Below are 15,466 nucleotides of genomic sequence, written 5' to 3'. Positions count from 1 at the left end.
AGCACAGGTTGGGCAGGTCTGCAGAGATGAACTGGAGCGGTGGATCGTGGAATGCTGGAATGGTTTGGGCTGGGAGGGACCTTAAAGTCCATCCAGGGACACTTCCACTTCCTGGCCTTGGACACTTCAAGGGATCCAGGGGCAGCCACAGCTTCTCTGGGCAGCCTCCCCTTGCTCACAGGGAAGGATTCCTTCCCAATATCCCATCTAAGCCTGCCCTCTGGCAGTTTGAAGCCAGGGATGTATCCAGGGACTGGAGTGCAGGTCCCCAGTTACCCAAGGCAGTTGGGATGTCTCTGTTCTCCTCCACTTGTACCCAGCTAATCCACTCTAATCTGGAGGCGTGGCTGTATCATGACTCCTAAATTGGACAGCTATTTTTATTATTAACATCCATCCTTTCCTGAATCCCTGACTTGTGCATGCCCATTCCCTCACCCTGGTGCACTGGTGGGGATGAGTGTGGAGGGGCTGGGAGGGAAGGTGAGCTCTGTGCTGGCTGTGCTGAGCTCACAGGGTGGTCTCATTGCAGCTGAGTGCCAGCAGAGTGCCCAGGACATCCTGCAGGGCATGGGCAGTGCCCAGAGGAGCTGCACTGACCAGCACAGCTTTGCCACTGCTGACTATGGAGTGGGCTGGGAGAGCACAGCCAGGAACGGGACGGCGGCGTGGGCACACTCAGCACCCGACCTGGCAGGGTAAGGGCTGCCCTGCCTGCTCCCACCCCTGCTCCCACCCCTGCTCCTCCTCCAGGGACCCTTACAGACCTCTCCAAGGTCTTTTCAGGTGTCCTGGGTTGTTCCCAGCCCTCACCTCAGCCCCTGAGCCTGGCAAAGGGAGGATGGACATGGCAATTCCAAATGGCCTGAGCAGCAGCGCCGTGCTGTTCTGGGGGCCAGGGACTGGGGTTCAACTCTGCTCCTTCCAGGGCACACAGGGCAGGGGAGCCCAGCACCCCAGATTTCTGCTCAAGGGGTGACAGCAGGTTGTCCTGCACCCTGGGCAGGACATAATCACACTTGGTTTCTTCTCTGGTGTGTCCCCAGAGGCATCATCTCCACGCAAGTGTGGGCCACCACAGGGTTGGGAGCACTGAGGTGGATCAATGCACCCCTGTAATCTGTCCTGTGAAATAAATCCTGAGGGGTAGGATCTGCATCTGCACACGGGATCCTGGCCTGCCACACAGGAGAGCAGCCAGTGTCCTTCAGCCTCGCCCACGGCTCCTCTTCCTCTGCAGGATCTGGTACTGGGGCTACATCTCCTTCTACGACAGCAGTGGCTATGTGCAGGAGCTGGGCCCTTCCCTGGAGGAGAGCCAGGCTCAGCTGGAGTTCCTGCAGCAGCACACCTGGATCGACAACATGTGAGTGTGGCAGGCCAGGGGGACTGTCCTGCTGTCACCTGGGCCCCTCAGCAGTGCTGCTGCAGTGTCACAGGGGCACAGCATCCATGTCCCACCCAGCAGTGGCCCCGGAGCCGGTGCTGTCCCAGCCCCTGAGCTGCTGCTGTCCCCCTGCAGGAGCCGGGCAGTGTTTGTGGAGCTGCTGCAGTACAACCCCAGCGTGGACCTGCACGTGGCCCTCACCCTGCGCCTGGAGTTCCCTGGGGCTGGCCAGGCCATCGCTGCTGTCACCATCAGCCCCTTCCCCCTGCTGCGGCTCAGCGGGGGCGTCACCCTGCAGCTCCTGATGATGGTCAGTGTGAACCTCCCCTGCACCCCCTGCCCTCTGCTGGGGGGCTCTGGGGACCCTCACCCAGGCTGGTCACTGTGGACTCCAGCTGCTGTGCCTGAGGCCACTTGTCCCCACATCTGTCACCCTGCCTGGGTGTGGTGTCAGCAGAGCCCTCATCCCCTGGGCACTGCCACCCTGCCACAGGGGCACTGGGTGTGGGCACTGGGGGCCTTCAGGAGGGGTTGGGGGCTGCGTGAGCAAGGAGGGCAGGGCAGGATGCAGGGGGTGCTCCAGGTGTGCAGTGGTGGAACTTGGCCTGGTTTGGGGGGGTTTTGCTGTCCTGGGGTGCTGCAGGGTCCCCACGTGCAGCACAGCAGTCAGGGCTTGTCCTTTCATCTCCTGGTAACTCCTCCATTCCTCCTCTCCTGGTAACATCTCCATCACCTCTCCTGGTGTCCTGTCTGTTCCTCCCCAGGTGTTCCTCATGCTGTTTGTGGTTTACTTTGTGGTGTCAGAGTCTCTGGCCATCAAGAAGGAAGGCAGAGCCTACTTCACCCTGTGGGGCAACTACAGCCAGTGGCTTTTCATCCTGCTCACCACGTGCACCGTGCTGGTGCACCTCAGCCAGGCCACCCTGGCTGACCAGCAGTGGCTCAGGTACCTCAGCAATCGCAGGGGCTTCACCAACTTCTACCAGGTGGCCTTCCTGAGCTCTGTCTTCAGCAGCCTGGCCGCGTCCCTCCTCTTCCTCCTGACCGTGCAGGTATGGTGGGCTGGGGGAGCAGCACGTGGGTGCTGGGTGCTTTGGCCCTGCTGTGCTGGTCACCCCTGCACAGCCCTGCCAGGGGAGGGGGTGGCAGGGAGGCCACCTGTGTCCCTGCTGGGCACTTTGGGTCTCTGAGGCCTCTGGACCGTGATTCCCTTGGGGAATTCAGTTAGATGGTTCTGTCTGGAAGGAACCTGCAGGCTAGGGTGTTTGTGCTCTGCTGGGGTTTGGGTTTCTCATGTGTTTGAGAGGCCCATCCTGGGCTGGGGGTGTGTCTGTAACTCCCTCCTCTCCCCTCCCAGGCTGCCCAGCAGCTGCGCTTTGTCCGGCAGTGGTCAGTGTTTGGAAAGACCTTCCAGAAGTCCATGAAGGAGCTGCTGGCTGCAGGGGTGGCCTTTGCCCTCCTCCTCCTGGCCTACGCCCAGCTCGGCTTCCTGGTAAGCACCCCTGTCCCCCTCCCTGACAGAGGGGCTGCTGGTGGTCCTGCTGCCCCTTTTCCCTCACCCTGGCATGACATGAGCAAAGCCCCTGTGTCCCCTGGGCACTCTGTGCCCATCCTGCCACCGGCACCTTTGGCCAGGGGCTCTCCCTGTCCCAGCCCATTTGTGGGCCATCCCTCAGGGCCCTTGTGGGAGGGGATATTGAGGGTCAGGGCAACACTCTGCTGCTGCTCCCATCTCACACATCTCCTCTGTCCCTCCTCAGCTCTTCTCCTCCTCCTCCGAGTCCTTCCGCAGCGTGGGCAGCAGCCTCCTGCTGCTGCTGGCCCTCCTGCGGGGCAGCGCCAGCCTCCGGCCCTGCCTGCCCGAGGCCTCGGGGCTCTACTGCCTCTTCTGCACCTCCTACGTGGTGCTGGAGGCGTGGATCGTGCTGCGGCTGCTGGCGGTGGTGCTGGTGCACAGCTACCGCGAGATGCACTTCGAGCTCTACCGGCCCGCCTTCGAGCCGCAGGACTACGAGATGGTCGAGCTGTTCGTGCGCAGGCTCAAGATGTGGATGGGCTTCAGCAAAGCCAAGGAGGTGAGGCCAGCCTGGGGGCTCTGTGAAGGGCACAAAGCATCACCCACCATCCTTAGCCTTTCCCTGCCTCTGGCTGCTTCCTGGCCAGTGAGGGCTGGAGCTGTGACCACCTCTGGGAGCCCAAGAGAGATGGGGAGCTGTACGGGCATCAGCTGCCCATTCTCAGTCCCCTGTGGCTTTATCTGGGATCCAGCCCATGCCCGCCCCATACCAGGAATGGCTGGGAGCAGCTGTGGAGCTGTTTGGAGTGGTCCCCCTTCCCAGCTCCTGCCCTAACCCTGCCCTTTTCTCCTCTTCCCTCCCAGTTCCGGCACAAGGTGAGGTTCGAGGGGATGGAGCCGCTGCCCTCCCGAGACTCCAGCGACTCCAAGTCCTTCCGTGGCCCCACTCCCAGCGCCGCCTCCGACAGCTCCAGGACCTCCACGTCCTCCAGCCAGCTGGACGGGCTGAGCCTCGTGCTGAGCGCCCGCGACAGCCTGGAGGTGGACGCTGACATCCAGCGCCTCCTCTCGCTCTTCGAGATGCTGCTGGCGCAGTTCGACCGCGTCAACCAGGTGACGGAGGACGTGTCCCGCATCGAGCACCTGCTCGAGTTCTCCCGCAGCCGCCGCGCCCGCCGGAGGCACCGCGGGCCCGAGGGGAGCCCGGGCAGCTCGGAGCAGGGCCCGTCCCTGGAGGTGCCGGACACGGAGCCGCTGTCCCCGCGCTGTGCCGGGGCCGTGCCCGTGCCCGGCCGGCTGCTGCGGGCCAGCCGCGGGGTCAGCGCGGCCGCGGGGACAGCGGGCAAGGCCTGTGCGGCCAGGAGGAAACGGCCCCTGCGGGCCAAGAACCGGGTGCACCCCACGGTCAAGTAACGGGGCTGCGGGAGCGATGCCCTGGCAGGGCTTTGTTGGGTGGGCTGTGCCCGCCCGGAGCTGCCGCGGCGGCTGGGCCGGCCGGGCACAGGGGCGCTCCGGCCACGCCGCTGGCACGGCCACCGGCCCTCCAGAAGTGGCCCCATGGGAGCGTTCCAGGGGTAAAGGTGGAAGGGGAGAAGGCCGAGCCTTTCCCCGGGGCATGAGCAGGTGCAGGAGATGCCTGCGGGCTCACAGGGAGCAGCTGGGGCTGTTCAAGGGCCCCGGCTGCAACCGGCCACAGGTGGGACTGGGGTGGGCACAGGGGGACGGGACAAAGCTCCCCCCTTCCCTGCTGGCTGTGCCGGGTGGGAAAGGGAAAGGAGAGCCCCAGGCCTTGAAGGTTTGAACCAAGTCTTGGAGTTTTGTTGACCAGACGCACTGTGGAGGAAAGCGACAGCTTTCGAGAAGGTATTTAACCCACCTTGTTTTTTAAGCATAAATAGATATATAGAGAAATGCTATCTACACCCAGAGCAGTTAATTTCCAGTATTGGCTACTTTTATCCTCCAGAAATTGGTACTATTATTTGTATTTAAAGAAATCCAATATTTAAAACAAAGGACATTGCAGCGAGCTGGGGACGAGAGACCCCTGGGCTGCCTCAGCCACCTCCCAGCGTGGGGTTCCCAAACTCCCAGCGTGGGGTTCCCAAACTCCCAGTGTGGGGTTCCCAACGTGCTGGTGTCACTGCGGTCCCCACCTGCCCTGTCCCCCCGCCGTGGCCCCGGGGTGCAGGCGCCGCTGGCTGCTTGGCTTCTCTAACCCAAGGAATGTATTGCCCTAAGTATATGTATTTTTTTTTTTTTTTTGTTTACTTGTTCCTATGTACTGCCCAGCACTTTAAACAAGGCTTTCCTCGGCTACCAGTGACACGTGCGAGCTAAGAATGGGATAATATATCACAAAAGCAGTATTTTGTTTGTTTAAATCATAAACTGAAATGGGCAGGGAGGAGGGGAGCGCAGCCCCAGCTCAGGCAGCAGTGCCAGCGCCTTCCCTGAGCACGAAGGAGGCAGGTGAAGCCCTGAGGGAGCTTTTTTTGGGGTCCCTCCAGCCCTGCCAGCTGGGATTCACCATGTGCTGGGCTGCAGCTGCTGGGCTACAGCTGGCCTGTGCCATGGGGCCCCCCCAGATCACAGCCTGGGGGTGCCTGAAGCCCCCCCAGGGGCTGCCTTCCTCTCCTCAGCCCCATTTCACCTTATGGCTATTGTAAGTAATTTATACGGGGTTTGTTTGGTTTTTAAATGTATATATTTTTGTATGTTTGCTATATTTTCATAGCATCGGTACCGTGTTTGAAACATGTAGATAGGAGACAGAACACTATTGTCAGAGTTATTTAAAGGATGTATTAAGTGCTTCTTCCTGGGAATGTCCCGTGTATATAAGGATTGGGTGTCTGTGTGTGTGTGGTGCGTGTGCTCTCCTGGGCTGGCTCGGGGCCACAGGTGGATGGGGAAGAGCCCTCCGTGAGTTCCAGAACCTGCTCCATGCTTTGGACAGGTGAGAGGGTGGAAGGGAAGGCTGAGGGGGCAGAGCTGCAGGGCAGGGAGGCTTTTCCAGGTGGAGAGAGGGGGCTCCTAAAGCACTTCCATTGCTCCATCCCCTCCTGAGCCTCCCCTCCATCCCCCGGCTGTGTTGGATACTTGTGAAGATTTCACTCCAGCATCCGTGTGCTCCTTTGGCCATGTGAGTCAGGCTGGCTGCAGGGGGACACTGGCTGCTCTGGGGTGCCTTTGGGACAGGTCTAAGGTACCTTGGGAAAACTCAGGTGCTGTGCAGGACAGATGTTGTGGAAAGGTTGCAGAGGGCTGAGGGCAGGAGAAGACAAGGGAGGGGTTCCCAACGTGCTGGTGTCACTGCGGTCCCCACCTGCCCTGTCCCCCCGCCGTGGCCCCGGGGTGCAGGCGCCGCTGGCTGCTTGGCTTCTCTAACCCAAGGAATGTATTGCCCTAAGTATATGTATTTTTTTTTTTTTTTGTTTACTTGTTCCTATGTACTGCCCAGCACTTTAAACAAGGCTTTCCTCGGCTACCAGTGACACGTGCGAGCTAAGAATGGGATAATATATCACAAAAGCAGTATTTTGTTTGTTTAAATCATAAACTGAAATGGGCAGGGAGGAGGGGAGCGCAGCCCCAGCTCAGGCAGCAGTGCCAGCGCCTTCCCTGAGCACGAAGGAGGCAGGTGAAGCCCTGAGGGAGCTTTTTTTGGGGTCCCTCCAGCCCTGCCAGCTGGGATTCACCATGTGCTGGGCTGCAGCTGCTGGGCTACAGCTGGCCTGTGCCATGGGGCCCCCCCAGATCACAGCCTGGGGGTGCCTGAAGCCCCCCCAGGGGCTGCCTTCCTCTCCTCAGCCCCATTTCACCTTATGGCTATTGTAAGTAATTTATACGGGGTTTGTTTGGTTTTTAAATGTATATATTTTTGTATGTTTGCTATATTTTCATAGCATCGGTACCGTGTTTGAAACATGTAGATAGGAGACAGAACACTATTGTCAGAGTTATTTAAAGGATGTATTAAGTGCTTCTTCCTGGGAATGTCCCGTGTATATAAGGATTGGGTGTCTGTGTGTGTGTGGTGCGTGTGCTCTCCTGGGCTGGCTCGGGGCCACAGGTGGATGGGGAAGAGCCCTCCGTGAGTTCCAGAACCTGCTCCATGCTTTGGACAGGTGAGAGGGTGGAAGGGAAGGCTGAGGGGGCAGAGCTGCAGGGCAGGGAGGCTTTTCCAGGTGGAGAGAGGGGGCTCCTAAAGCACTTCCATTGCTCCATCCCCTCCTGAGCCTCCCCTCCATCCCCCGGCTGTGTTGGATACTTGTGAAGATTTCACTCCAGCATCCGTGTGCTCCTTTGGCCATGTGAGTCAGGCTGGCTGCAGGGGGACACTGGCTGCTCTGGGGTGCCTTTGGGACAGGTCTAAGGTACCTTGGGAAAACTCAGGTGCTGTGCAGGACAGATGTTGTGGAAAGGTTGCAGAGGGCTGAGGGCAGGAGAAGACAAGGGAGGTGGTGCTTGGTCAGCATGGAGGAGTTGGAAGAGCAGAGGGCGCAGAGGAGTGGAGTGCACAGGGGAGAAATGCAATCCTGGTAACCAGGACAGGGGGGGAGAGGGCAGAGAGGGGCCCAGAGGGCAGGAGTGGGACAGGGAGGTGCCTGCAGCAGGCAGAGCCCACAGCTGGAGGCTGAGCTGGAGCTGGGACCAGGTGCTGGTCAGCTCTGTGCTCAGAAAAAAACCCTGGATTCCAAGCCAGAGATAGAAAGCTGTTTGCCTTGGATTTTTGTTTAACTTCCCAGGCAGCACAGCACCAGGCTCAGCTCTGGCACGTTTCCATGACTCCTTTTTGGTGACAGTGCCATGTTCCCAAGGCCAGGCAGTAAGAGGAGCAGTGGTGAGGTGTCCCAGAGAGCTGGGATGTCCCCAGGGCCCAGGGCTGGAGTCCCTCCAGCTCCAAAGCTCCTTTCCCCACACACCTGCCCTGGCACAACCCATCTCACCTGTGTGGAGCACCAAGGGTGTAGATCCAGCCACTCCAAGGGCTGTCTGGGAATATTCAATGATTGAAAGGTCCCAAATAAACCAAGCAGGTCTTGGAAGTCTCTTGAAGAGCCAAAAAGTTCAGTTCCTGATGGTCAGTTCTCAGCTCGAGTATCCTTAGAGGAGGTTGGGAGTAGGAGGGAAGCAGGGGCCAGCAGGGCCCCAGATGTTTTTGAGCAGCCATTCCTAAGCTAAGGGGCAGCTGGAACAAAGATGCTCCCCAAATCCATCTGGATTTTTGTTCCCAAGTGCCTGTTCCTTGCCCTGCGTGCGTGTGTGTGTGAGTGTGACTCGGCGTGTGTGACTTTTCCAAGTGCTCCTGCTGATGCCAGAGGAGCAGAAACGGGATCAGACAACTGCCCTACTTCCCTGAAGTACGGAGAGCAGCTCTGCCCCCCACAGTCCCTTGAAAAGCCCAGCCCTGCGTGGTGGGCAGCACCCACAGCTTCCAGCACTCCCAGTTCTCCGTGCAGCAGCTCCTGTGCCAGCTCCAGCAGTGTCCCAGGGTCCCCTCCTTGCCCCAGCTAGAGGGATTCAGTCATGGACTTACACCCTCACAGCAATAAACTTGACTCAAAGCCCATAAATCCCCCTGAATGTATATTTTTGTGTCTGTAGTCACCGAGAGATGGTGTCTTATTTATTGCCTTGAATCTCACAGTGATGTATCAGGATCAAGCTGCTTAAGTGAAAAATGAGACCCCCATGCATTCGTTCCAAGGGAGAGGGAGGGACTTCTGTAAGTGCCTTATTTTTTCTAATTTTTGGGGTTTTTTTTTAAAGAACAATGATTGTGACCAAAATGCCAACAGTTCCTGTCTGGTCAGCATTTCACTGCAAACAAAAATGGTATTTTGTAACTGTGGGGATGTTTCTTACAAAGTGACAAAGTCAAATAAACACTTGACTGCTAAAACCTGGCTCAGGTGGTTTTGTCCTGCTCCAGATGCTCCTCTCCACCCCACCCTCATTTCTCTCTGCAGCCATAATTTTAATTAAGGTCTCCTGCACAGCACAAGACACTTCCTAAGATCCTTCAGCCTATCAGAGCTGGTGTTAATGAATGAGCTCACCTGTGGTCACTGGGGGTGGCACAAGGACAAAGATGGCAAAGTCCCCTCCCCAGCACAGAGGGAATATCCCAGTCCAGGACTGGAACACAGCCAGGAATCTGTGTGTCCAGCACTGGGAGGAGTGGGGCTTCCATCAGCAACCCAGGCTGGGAAACTAAACCAGGCTAGGAGGAAGGATTCATATTGAACTTTCCCAGGACATCAAGACCACACTGATCAGACAAATATTTTATTTCCTTTATGACTCAAACACAACAGACACTTGGTGTTCCCACACACCTGCACAGGCGAGGGCTGTCCCTTTGTCCCCTCACCTGTCCCTTCACAGTCCCACATTGTGCACATTGCACTTGTCTTCATCTCCCTGCTGGCAGCCATTCCCAAAGCCACGCTTCCCACTCATGGACCAAGCAGGAGATGAAGTTCTCACAGTATAGTCCAGCTTATGAGGTGCCTCCCAGTTGGGTGCTGTAGTGTCTGGTGCCCTCCTTGCCTCAGGATGGGCTGCAAGTCCCATTCCAACTGTGCCCACCTACCCTGGAAGCTCCAACTGAGCTGCTTCAGTCTCCCCTGAGAGCCCCCCTGTCAGGGAATAAGCAAAACTCATGGGGAGATGATGCCCCAAGACTTGTCAGCTGTCAAAAAAGGATTTATCAGGTGCATGGGGAAGGGTGAGACACCCCAGCATTCCTGCAACCAGGAAAGTTCTGCAGATGGCCAAAATGAAGACAAACTTTGGGAACTTAAGCAGCATTTTGGGCAGGAGAGAACTCTTAACTCTTTCCAGAGCTGGCAGCAGAATGAGTCAGAGCCTGAAGAGTCCAAGTGCTGACAGCCCTGAGGTTCAGGGAGGAGCTGGGATTCTGGGGTGCTCAGAAATAGCAACTGGATTTTCAATACTAAATATTTCATTCCCAACAAAGTCCTCAAAAATCCCACAATTCCTGTACCTTCACATGAGGATGTGCAGAATATTATCCTTTGTCTGCTTCCACCAGGAGCTGGTATGGAAGGAGTCCAAAGAAAGGTTCTGCAGGGAATTTCCCAATATGGAAGCTTTGAAACAGCTCAAATCAAACCAAACACGGTGGGTTGGTCCTCTGGGAGCTTCTGCTGGGAATCCAGTGTCGTCCTCAGGGGCACCCAAAGCTCCTGGCAGGTTCAGTGCCAAGTCCACATGCAAGGAGCAGCCAGGCTGCGCCTCCCATCCCTGTGTCCATGCAGGTGCAGGGATCAGCAGGCAGGGAACACAATTCCACGGCCTCAGTGTCCCTGCAGGGACACCCCGAGCCTGGCCCTACACGAACTCGGTGAAGTCGTCCACGGAGGAGATCAGCCTCTTCCTCTGCCCCGTCTCGTAGGTGGGAGGGGGGTCCTGGGGGATCTGGGGAGGGGGTTTTGTGGGGGCAGAGGGGTGCAGCTGCAGGGGAAGGCCAGGGCTCTGGTACTGTGTCTCTTCACGGAGCTGAAAGGCAACGGAGAGCAGGTGAGCTCCATTCTCTCCAAAATTCTTCCAAATCTCCATCTGGGCAGGGCAGGTTACCAGGACACTCTGGCAGTGCCACTCTGTCCAGGTGTTGGACATCAGGAGGAATTTCCCCATGGAAAGGGTGGTCAGGTACTGGAAGGGGCACAGGTTTGGAGTCCCCAAGGAATTCCTGGAGGTGGCAATCTCCGGGCTGGGGACAAGGTGGGCATTGGACACAGGTTGGACTCGATGGGTTTGGAGGGCTTTTCCAATATCAGTGATTCTGGGATTCCAGGATTAAGCTTCCCAAAGCCCTTACTGCCAGTGAAACTGTTTGACATTGCCACACTTGAACTGGATGATCCTTAAGGTCCCTTCCAACCCAAACTGTGATTTCATGACCAGCTGGATTCTAAGCTCTGTACACACAGCCCTCCTCTCACTCAGCCAGTTCTGACAGCTGGTTTCACCTGCAGCCTGAGCTGCAGGAAGAGTCTCAGTCAAGCCCAGTCCCACCCCTGAGAGCAGCTGCACTCACCCGGTGCCGCAGCCTCTTGATGTGGCGCAGCCTGGCGATCCACTTGGAGGGGTAGGTGTCCGTGGGGTTGGATCTGCTGTGGTGGACCTGGGAAGCCATCTGGGTTGGGAAGGTTGGGGAGAAGCAGGGAAAGAGAGGAGCCACATTAACATAACCACAACAATAAAATTAATCAAAATTTTCAGAGCAGTTTGACAGCAACTGCAATCCAGCTCTGAGTTAGCAGTGCTCAGGTGCCAACTCTGGCTTCAAGGTCAAGTAGCAAAGTTGTTTCTTTGCTTCAGCAGGCCCTGCCTGTTTCCTTGGAAGCCAGTGATGGGCCAAGGCAGCAGCTGGAAGCTCAGGGAGCTGGGGGTACTCACGTTGGCATGCAGGGCCATCTGACGGGCCACGAAGGGCAGGTTCTTGTCAGAGATGATCTTGGCAACACTCGTGTCCACCAGACCCTCCATGTCTTTAGTTTAAAGGAATAGGAAAAGAATTGTCTTCAGACAGTTAAGAAGAAGCCAAAGGTTGCCAGTAACTAAATATCTAAGTCAAATAAACCTGAGGAATTGTATCAGCCAAGTCCCCACAAGCTCCACAGCTCCTGCTCTAACAGAACCTGCTCTGCAATTCTGGCTCCCAAATTCTGGCTGCTCCATAAAGGTTTGGGGAGACGCTGCTGGGCTCTCACATGAACCAAGTGTGAGCCAGAAACACCTGTGGTAAAACTGCTGAACCCTCCATGTCCTCCAGCATTCCCAAGCAGCTGTTGGAGGGAGGGATCTGCTCTGCTGCTGGCACTGGATCCTGAGCTTGAACACAGCATGAGCAATCCAGAGAAGGTACATGAGCAGGGCAATCCCAGATCTAGCTGGGCAAACTGGTTCCAAAGGGCTTTTCCTGGAAGTTTTAACTTTTGAAACACAAACCCCCAGCACAGCACGGGCTGAGGAATTCCCACCTTTCCGGCACTGCAGCGTCACCAGGTTACAGTCGTAGTCCAGGGGGGTGATGATCACATGCACAAAATTGAACTGCCCCTGAGGAGAAGCCAATGAACCAGTCACAAACATTTCCCTGGCAGCACTGTGGTTTGAGAATGCCATAAACACACACCAGCGAACCCACCTTCCAACAGTTCCCCCACAATCCCCACACAGTTTTTAGGGTAACACCCACACACACGAAGGTTACAACCCTGTGCTCCTGCTGTAACACACCCACGAGGAAAATCCCCTACCTTTATTGTGCCCAGCTTAAAATCCTCTCCAGAATCATTGTAAACAATGGAAACAAAATCATTCCCCAGGTGCCTCTTCTTGTCACAGCGGTATTTATCCAAATCCTTCGTGGGCATCAGAGTAGCAATGTGGAAAATGGCTGGAGAGGGAACACAGAGATCCTCAGGCTGGGCTGGGGAAGCAGCAATGGTCACGTGCCAGTAATAAAAACACAAACTGTGCTCCCTCGATAGATTTGTCCCTGTTTGTGACAGCTGAATCCAGTCCCACTGGATGCTCCAGAGGTCCATGGAGCACAGAGGGCAGCAGCCAGTGGGAAGGACCACAGCAGCACAGGGAGGAGACCCTGGGTTAGGGAGGGAAGAGGCAAAAGAGCTTAAACCAGGACTCGCCCCAAGTGAGCTCTGCAGAGCCTCAGGGAGTGACCTGCAACCACCCCATGGAACTGGACTCCATGTGATGAGCACAGAGCTGTGCAGAAAAATTTGGGAAGTTCACCATATCCTGCTGGATGCTGGATGATTTCTGCACTGCTTGGTGCTGCAGGAGCTGGGTGACACTGCAGTGACATGAGCCATGTCCACAGCAGTGACACCCCCTGCTCCGAACTGCTCTTCAGAGAATCACAGCAATACTGACACCACCCTCAATGAACAGCTTTCACAGCAGCTGGGGACAGCAGCTAAATCTGCAAACCAAACCCTGCCAGCCTTTGAAGAGCTGATAATTTCACAGATTTACCGAGCAGATCTTTTCACAGAGCAGACTGTTTTACAGAGCAGACCACTATAAACTGGTGTGATGTTTTTTTTTGCTAAGTAAGGCAGGTATGTTTTGGCCTGAACTTTATCACACGGCTTGCAGAGCTACCAGAGAGAACAGGAGGGGATCAGAGCCCAGCACATCCTCACCACCTCCCTGGGAAGGAACAGCACGGAAGGCAGGTCAGTTAAGGTGAGGAGACACCAACCACCCTTCCAGCTCACCTTGCATGATGTCATCGTGCCAGCAGTAGGTGAACTGCCCATCCTCCCCACACACATCCAGGCCACCCAGGTAGATCTTGTCAGGCTGGCAGTCCTTGAGCTCGATGAGCTTGCCCAGCCCCGTGAGGAACTCGGTGTAGCGGTAGGAGCCGTGCTCGTTGGACAGGATGGCAATCTCGTTGTTGCTCTGGGACACAGGGACATGCCACGTGTCACACTCAGTGCCAGCAGCACTGCACCAGCATCACAGACCCTTCCTGGGATCAGGTGATTGCCCTCACAGAAGGGTTTCATGCAGGCGCTGATTTTTTAGCACAGGAAATGAAGGAAAAGGAAGGCTGCTGCAGGAACAGGGCAAATCCCACGGCTGGAGCAGGGAAACCCCAGAGCTGGAGAGGTTCCCAACATCCCACAAGGATTCAGGCCCCTGCACACACTCACCTGGCCCTCCCCAACGTAGAGCACTGCAATCTTGTGTGTGTCGTAGGATGGGATCTGATCCAGGAGCTGCACCGACCTCTCAAACGTCTGCAACCAAAACAGGGACCCCACCTGAGCAGCCTGGGAGATCCCTCCCAACCCAAACCATCCCAGCATTCTGCCAGCCTTAAATAATCCCCTCCACAACCCCAGCACAGAGACCTCCCACCTGTGTTTAAAGGAAACACCTTTAAACTGCAGCACCTGAGCTGGATATTTGGGATTATTATCTGAATTCCAAGAAAGTCATGAGGTTAAAAATTAAGGATTCATACAACTCCTTGCCTACCTCATTTGGCAACAAGAGGGGTTTGTTGTTTTCATCACCAAAGAAGGGGGAGTGGTACAACTGTAAAAACACAAAGCTGAAGGAGAGAGGGAGGGAAAAGTCTGTTACCATAAAAATTAAGTCAGTTTTGATCTGTTGGAGGTAAGAACGTTATGTACAGCAGAAAAATGGCAGGAATTAAAATGCTAACAGGGTATTATTCATCTTTTAGAGACACTCTGAGTGCCTGGACTACCTGCAGTTTGCAACAGACCCCTGTCAGAAAAACAAAGATGTGTCAAACAGCAGCAGCCACACAAATTCCCTGTTCAAAGGCAGGGAATGGAGCAGCAGGAATGCCCTCCACAGCTCTGGGGACATTTCTAGGCTCTCAGACACATGATTGTACAGACATTTGCATTTTACCTGCACTCAATCAGATGAAAATTGTCTCATCATGCAATTTAGGACAGCTAATAACACCCCAGGTTGAAAAAGCAACTATTAAAACCCTTCTTTTCTTTCTTGGGATTTTGCAGATTGTATTTCTTGAAATGCAGAACTAGCAAACCCCGTTCACAGCAAAATTAACCCTGGGTAACCTGCGGTCAAACCACAGCCCCTAAATGAAGTACATTAAGCACAGGAGGAAACTACCCATCTATTCCTTTCACCATTTGGGAGTCCTGTCTCCTAATCCCCAAGTTCATTCGGTGGCAGTGCGCTCAACAGGTCTGCATCATCTCCTGAATAAAGCAGGTAATTAATTTTTTAATCAGATGCTGCGCAGCCCCCCGCGAAGGAGCCCTGATGGAGCAGCTCAGGGCCCTGCACCCACCTGGGGTTTATCCCAGGGACTTTCTCCGCGTTGGACGCTGCCGCCCTGCCCTTGAAGGCGTCTCTGTCGATCCTCTTGCCCCTCCTGGACGGCGCGGAGTCGGAGATGGTGTAGCCCCGTGGCCGGTGGCCCGAGGGCGAGCGGGGCGAGGTGACAGCGGCGGTGCCACCGCCCGGCCCGGCGGCCCTGCTGTCCTCCCCGCGGCCCAGCCAGCTGCCCAGCCCTTCCCCTTCCAGGTTCCCCGACTGGGATTTGGATTTCACTTCCGTGCTCAGCCTCCGCGGCACCTCCCGCCCGTTGGCGTCCTTGAGCACCTCCTGCAGCGTCTGCAGCTCCGGGGAGGAGCTGGACTTGCTGAGGGGCTGTGAGGGCTGGAAGGAGAGCTCCTCCAGCGCCCGGCCCTCCTCACGCCCGATGGGGATCCCGCCCTCCGCCAGCTCCTCCGACTTCAGCGACTTGTCCTCCTGGCTGGACGTGGAGGAGGACTGAGGGAGGGGAAAAAAATAAAAGAGAAAAGATTAATAGTTTTAATGGAATCAGAGAATCCCGGAATGGTTTGGGTTGGGATAGACATGAATGCTCATCTCATGGTGGCTCCAAGCCCCAATGTCCAACCTGGCCTTGGGCACTGCCAGGGATCCAGGGGCAGCCACAGCTGCTGCCAGGGCCTGCCACCCTCATAGGGAAGGATTCC

The 15,466-nt window shown here is 56.2% G+C and overlaps 2 protein-coding genes across 11 annotated transcripts in view; one reads left to right on the top strand and one right to left on the bottom strand.

Annotated features, from left to right (window-relative positions):
* PKD1 (polycystin 1, transient receptor potential channel interacting) overlaps positions 1–8,811 on the top strand; it is an 84,076-nt gene extending 75,265 nt beyond the window's left edge. For 4 of the 5 annotated variants that reach the window (XM_041490363.1, XM_041490362.1, XM_041490364.1 and 1 more), the window contains 7 exons: positions 533–698; positions 1,241–1,366; positions 1,523–1,697; positions 2,152–2,439; positions 2,745–2,879; positions 3,148–3,462; positions 3,768–6,191. In XM_041490363.1, the coding sequence (XP_041346297.1) occupies positions 533–698; positions 1,241–1,366; positions 1,523–1,697; positions 2,152–2,439; positions 2,745–2,879; positions 3,148–3,462; positions 3,768–4,316 (1,754 nt within the window). In that variant the 3' untranslated portion in view covers positions 4,317–6,191. Of the gene's footprint in view, positions 1–532; positions 699–1,240; positions 1,367–1,522; positions 1,698–2,151; positions 2,440–2,744; positions 2,880–3,147; positions 3,463–3,767; positions 6,192–7,330 lie in introns of those variants that run through there. The other variant, XR_005957080.1, reaches the window with a different exon arrangement.
* Positions 8,812–9,181: 370 nt separating this feature from the next.
* TSC2 (TSC complex subunit 2) overlaps positions 9,182–15,466 on the bottom strand; it is a 33,274-nt gene continuing 26,989 nt past the window's right edge. For all 6 annotated transcript variants that reach the window (XM_041490284.1, XM_041490286.1, XM_041490285.1 and 3 more), the window contains 9 exons: positions 14,773–15,257; positions 13,956–14,031; positions 13,628–13,714; positions 13,187–13,373; positions 12,200–12,339; positions 11,921–11,999; positions 11,337–11,428; positions 10,975–11,073; positions 9,182–10,433 (listed from right to left, as the gene is read on the bottom strand). In XM_041490284.1, the coding sequence (XP_041346218.1) occupies positions 10,266–10,433; positions 10,975–11,073; positions 11,337–11,428; positions 11,921–11,999; positions 12,200–12,339; positions 13,187–13,373; positions 13,628–13,714; positions 13,956–14,031; positions 14,773–15,257 (1,413 nt within the window). In that variant the 3' untranslated portion in view covers positions 9,182–10,265. The remainder of the gene's footprint in view (positions 10,434–10,974; positions 11,074–11,336; positions 11,429–11,920; positions 12,000–12,199; positions 12,340–13,186; positions 13,374–13,627; positions 13,715–13,955; positions 14,032–14,772; positions 15,258–15,466) is intronic.

Source organism: Pyrgilauda ruficollis, unplaced genomic scaffold, assembly GCF_017590135.1.
Source record: "Pyrgilauda ruficollis isolate IOZ18807 unplaced genomic scaffold, ASM1759013v1 scaffold122, whole genome shotgun sequence".
Taxonomy (NCBI): Eukaryota; Metazoa; Chordata; class Aves; order Passeriformes; family Passeridae; genus Pyrgilauda; species Pyrgilauda ruficollis.
Note: the sequence above shows the minus strand (reverse complement) of the source record. Positions and strands in the feature narration are given on the sequence as shown.